This window comes from Oncorhynchus mykiss, chromosome 10 (genome assembly GCF_057628025.1).
Source record: "Oncorhynchus mykiss isolate SJ-2025 chromosome 10, ASM5762802v1, whole genome shotgun sequence".
Classification (NCBI taxonomy): Eukaryota; Metazoa; Chordata; class Actinopteri; order Salmoniformes; family Salmonidae; genus Oncorhynchus; species Oncorhynchus mykiss.
This window is the reverse complement of record NC_143031.1, coordinates 86,440,912-86,445,911: the sequence shown is the minus strand read 5'-3', so window position 1 is coordinate 86,445,911 and position 5,000 is coordinate 86,440,912. Positions and strand designations below refer to the sequence as shown.

At 47.3% G+C, this 5,000-nt stretch overlaps 1 protein-coding gene across 2 annotated transcripts in view; it reads right to left on the bottom strand.

Moving 5' to 3' along the window:
• Nucleotides 1–5,000, bottom strand: part of LOC110516832 (WD repeat-containing protein 19) — an 85,197-nt gene that overhangs the window by 26,325 nt on the left and 53,872 nt on the right. For both annotated transcript variants that reach the window (XM_090188333.1, XM_090188334.1), the window contains exons 19-20: nt 4,710–4,869; nt 3,466–3,576 (exon numbers count right to left, since the gene is read on the bottom strand). In XM_090188333.1, coding sequence (XP_090044459.1) covers nt 3,466–3,576; nt 4,710–4,869 — 271 coding nt within the window. The remainder of the gene's footprint in view (nt 1–3,465; nt 3,577–4,709; nt 4,870–5,000) is intronic.

Below are 5,000 nucleotides of genomic sequence, written 5' to 3'. Positions count from 1 at the left end.
ACATCATGGACCCCCACACTGTGTGTGTGTGTGTGTGTGTCTGGGCCAATTGTGCGCCGCCCTATGGGCCTCCCAATCACAACCGGATGTGATACAGACTAGATTCGAACCAGGGACTGTAGTGACGCCTCTTACACTGAGATGCAGTGCCTTAGACCGCTGTGATACAGCCTGGAATCGAACCAGGGACTGTAGTGACGCCTCTTACACTGAGATGCAGTGCCTTAGACCGCTGTGATACAGCCTGGAATCGAACCAGGGACTGTAGTGACGCCTCTTACACTAAGATGCAGTGCCTTAGACCGCTGCGCCACTCGGTAGTCATGCATAATAAGCCTCTAACTCATCAGGCTGGATCAGGCAGGATCAGGTAGGATCAGGCAGGATCAGGTAGGATCAGGCAGGATCAGGTAGGATCAGGTTGGATCAGGCAGGATCAGGTAGGATCAGGTTGGATCAGGCAGGATCAGGTAGGATCATGCAGAATCAGATAGAATCATGCAGGATCAGGTAGAATCAGGCAGAATCAGGTAGAATCAGGCAGAATCAGGTAGAATCAGGCAGAATCAAGTAGGATCAGGCAGGATCAGGTAGGATCAGGCAGGATCAGGTAGGATCAGGCAGAATCAGGTAGAATCAGGCAGAATCAAGTAGGATCAGGCAGGATCAGGTAGGATCAGGCAGGATCAGGTAGGATCAGGCAGGATCAGGCAGGATCAGGCAGGATCAGTTAGGATCAGGCAGGATCAGGTAGGATCTGGTAGGATCAGGCAGGATCAGGCAGGATCAGGTAGGATCAGGCAGGATCAGGTAGGATCAGGCAGGATCAGGTAGGATCAGGTAGATTCAGACTCGAGTTTTAATGCCGATCAAAACTCTGATCAAATCCAGACATATCCGCCTGTCCTCCCCCCCCCCCCTTTCATTTTCAACCTAAAATGACCCAAATCTGACTGTCTGTAGCTCAGGACCTGAATCAAGCATCTGCCTGTCTGTAGCTCAGGACCTGAATCAAGCATCTGACTGTCTGTAGCTCAGGACCTGAATCAAGCATCGTGTCTGTCTGTAGCTCAGGACCTGAATCAAGGATCTGACTGTCTGTAGCTCAGGACCTGAATCAAGCATCTGACTGTCTGTAGCTCAGGACCTGAATCAAGCATCTGACTGTCTGTAGCTCAGGACCTGAATCAAGGATCTGTCTGTCTGTAGCTCAGGACCTGAATCAAGGATCTGACTGTCTGTAGCTCAGGACCTGAATCAAGGATCTGTCTGTCTGTAGCTCAGGACCTGAATCAAGGATCTGACTGTCTGTAGCTCAGGACCTGAATCAAGGATCTGTCTGTCTGTAGCTCAGGACCTGAATCAAGCATCTGACTATCTGTAGCTCAGGACCTGAATCAAGGATCTGACTGTCTGTAGCTCAGGACCTGAACCAAGCATCTGACTGTCTGTAGCTCAGGACCTGAATCAAGGATCTGTCTGTCTGTAGCTCAGGACCTGAATCAAGGATCTGACTGTCTGTAGCTCAGGACCTGAATCAAGGATCTGCCTGTCTGTAGCTCAGGACCTGAATCAAGCATCTGACTGACTGTCTGTAGCTCAGGACCTGAATCAAGCATCGTGTCTGTAGCTCAGGACCTGAATCAAGCATCTGACTATCTGTAGCTCAGGACCTGAATCAAGGATCTGTCTGTCTGTAGCTCAGGACCTGAATCAAGGATCTGACTGTCTGTAGCTCAGGACCTGAATCAAGGATCTGTCTGTCTGTAGCTCAGGACCTGAATCAAGGATCTGACTGTCTGTAGCTCAGGACCTGAATCAAGCATCTGACTGTCTGTAGCTCAGGACCTGAATCAAGCATCTGACTGTCTGTAGCTCAGGACCTGAATCAAGCATCTGACTGTCTGTAGCTCAGGACCTGAATCAAGGATCTGACTGTCTGTAGCTCAGGACCTGAATCAAGCATCTGACTGTCTGTAGCTCAGGACCTGAATCAAGCATCTGACTGTCTGTAGCTCAGGACCTGAATCAAGGATCTGACTGTCTGTAGCTCAGGACCTGAATCAAGCATCTGACTGTCTGTAGCTCAGGACCTGAATCAAGCATCTGTCTGTCTGTAGCTCAGGACCTGAATCAAGCATCTGACTGTCTGTAGCTCAGGACCTGAATCAAGCATCTGACTGTCTGTAGCTCAGGACCTGAATCAAGCATCTGACTGTCTGTAGCTCAGGACCTGAATCAAGGATCTGTCTGTCTGTAGCTCAGGACCTGAATCAAGCATCTGTCTGTCTGTAGCTCAGGACCTGAATCAAGCATCTGACTGTCTGTAGCTCAGGACCTGAATCAAGGATCTGTCTGTCTGTAGCTCAGGACCTGAATCAAGCATCTGACTATCTGTAGCTCAGGACCTGAATCAAGGATCTGTCTGTCTGTAGCTCAGGACCTGAATCAAGGATCTGACTGTCTGTAGCTCAGGACCTGAATCAAGCATCTGTCTGTCTGTAGCTCAGGACCTGAATCAAGGATCTGACTGTCTGTAGCTCAGGACCTGAATCAAGCATCTGACTGTCTGTAGCTCAGGACCTGAATCAAGCATCTGACTGTCTGTAGCTCAGGACCTGAATCAAGCATCTGACTGTCTGTAGCTCAGGACCTGAATCAAGGATCTGCATATTCTTGATACCATTTGAAAAGGAAACACTTTGAAGTTTGTGGAAATGTAAAATTAATGTAGGAGATTATAACACATTAGATCTTGTGAAAGATAATACAAAGAAATAAACATAATTTTTTGTTGTTGTTTGTACCATCATCGTTGAAATGTAAGAGAAAGGCCATCATGTATTATTCCGGCCCTGGCGCAATTTAGATTTTGGCCACTAGATGGAAGCAGTGTATGTGAAAAGTTTTAGACTGATCCAATGAACCATTGCATTTCTGTTCAAAATTCTGTATCAATACCAAATGTGCCTAATTGGTTTATTCATACATTTAAGTTCATAACTGTGCACTCTCCTCAAACAACAGCATGGTATTCTTTCAAGGTAATAGCTACTGTAAATTGGACAGCGCAGTTAGATAAACAATAATTTAAGCTTTCACACCATAACAGATATGTCTATGTCCTGGGAAATGTTCTTGTTACTTACAACCTCATGCTAATCGCATTAGCCTACGTTAGCTCAACCTCATGCTAATCGCATTAGCCTACGTTAGCTCAACCTCATGCTAATCGCATTAGCCTACGTTAGCTCAACCTCATGCTAATCGCATTAGCCTACGTTAGCTCAACCTCCCCACAGGGGGGGACCCACCGATCCTGTAGAGGTTTTAATGTGTTTGACACTTCCTGTTTGGGCAGGAAATACAGAGTTACCCAGGAGAAAAGGGATTTATTCTCTGGACGGAGCATTTGTAAAAAAAACAGGGAGAATATTTGTGTGTGTGTGTGTGTGTGTGTGTTACCTCCAGGGCTGTGTTGGGACAGGAAGACTCTAGGTAGAGGTCCTGAGCCAGGTTATAGTCATTCAGGAACATAGCCAGATGACCTGCTAACAAACTCCTGTCTTCTATACCCTACAGAGAGAGAGAGAGAGAGAGGTGGGAGGGAAGAGAGAGAGAGAGAGAGAGAGAGAGGTGGGAGGGAAGAGAGAGAGAGAGAGAGAGAGAGAGAGAGAGGTGGGAGGGAAGAGAGAGAGAGAGAGAGAGAGAGAAGAGAGAGAGAGAGAGGTGGGAGGGAAGAGAGAAGAGAGAGAGAGAGAGAGAGAGAGAGAGAGAGAGGTGGGAGGGAAGTGAGAGAGAGGTGGGAGGGAAGAGAGAGAGAGGGAAGAGAGAGAGAGAGAGGTGGGAGGGAAGAGAGAGAGATAGAGAGAGAGAGAGAGAGAGAGAGGTGGGAGGGAAGAGAGATAGAGAGAGAGAAGAGAGAGAGAGAGGTGGGAGGGAAGAGAGAGAGAGAGAGAGAGAGGGGTGGGAGGGAAGAGAGAGAGAGAGGTGGGAGGGAAGTGAGAGAGAGGTGGGAGGGAAGAGAGAGAGAGAAAGAGAGAGAGGTGGGAGGGAGGGAAGAGAGAGAGAGAGAGAGGTGGGAGGGGAGAGAGAGAGAGAGAGAGAGAGAGAGAGAGAGAGAGAGAGAGAGAGGTGGGAGGGAGGGAAGAGAGAGAGAGAGAGAGGTGGGAGGGAAGAGAGAGAGAGAGAGAGAGGTGGGAGGGAAGAGAGAGAGGTGGGAGGGAAGAGAGAGAGAGGTGGGAGGGAAGAGAGAGAGAGGTGGGAGGGAAGAGAGAGAGAGAGAGAGAGAAGACAGAGGAGAGCAAAATCACAGTCTACTTGAACAGAGAAAAAACATATATACTATGTAATACAATCATGAAGTCAAATGAACTGAACAATATTTAGAAATGCTTTAGAGGGAAGAAAAGTAGTGTGGAAACCTACCAAAACACTATTCAATCCCTTTCATACAACTTCCTGAATTGAATTAAATAGAATGTAATTGAATAGAATGTAATTGAATAGAATGTAATTGAATAGAATGTAATTGAATAGAATGTAATTGAATAGAATGTAATTGAATAGAATGTAATTGAATAGAATGTAATTGAATGGAAAGGAACTGAATTGAGAGAAAGGACCAACTACATTACAGATTCCGAGAGTGTGTTCTGTGTCTCTCTGTGTCTCTCTCTGTGTCTCTCTGTGTGTGTGTGTTTGCTAACCTTGATGCCCTGCAGTGACATCACCATGCCAACGTTGCCACTCATCCGGAACACCCGTACTGCCAGCTCCACCTCCATGTGTATCAGACAGGACCGGCCCATCTCAGCCCAGCCCGCCGGGCCGCCCAGCACATTACACAGCTCCCACGCCTCGGGGAACCTGGCACACACAAACAGACACACACACACATGTTTATAAACACACACACGCACACACACACACACATTAAAACATGTTTATAAACACACACACACACATTAATACATGTTTATAAACACACACACACACAC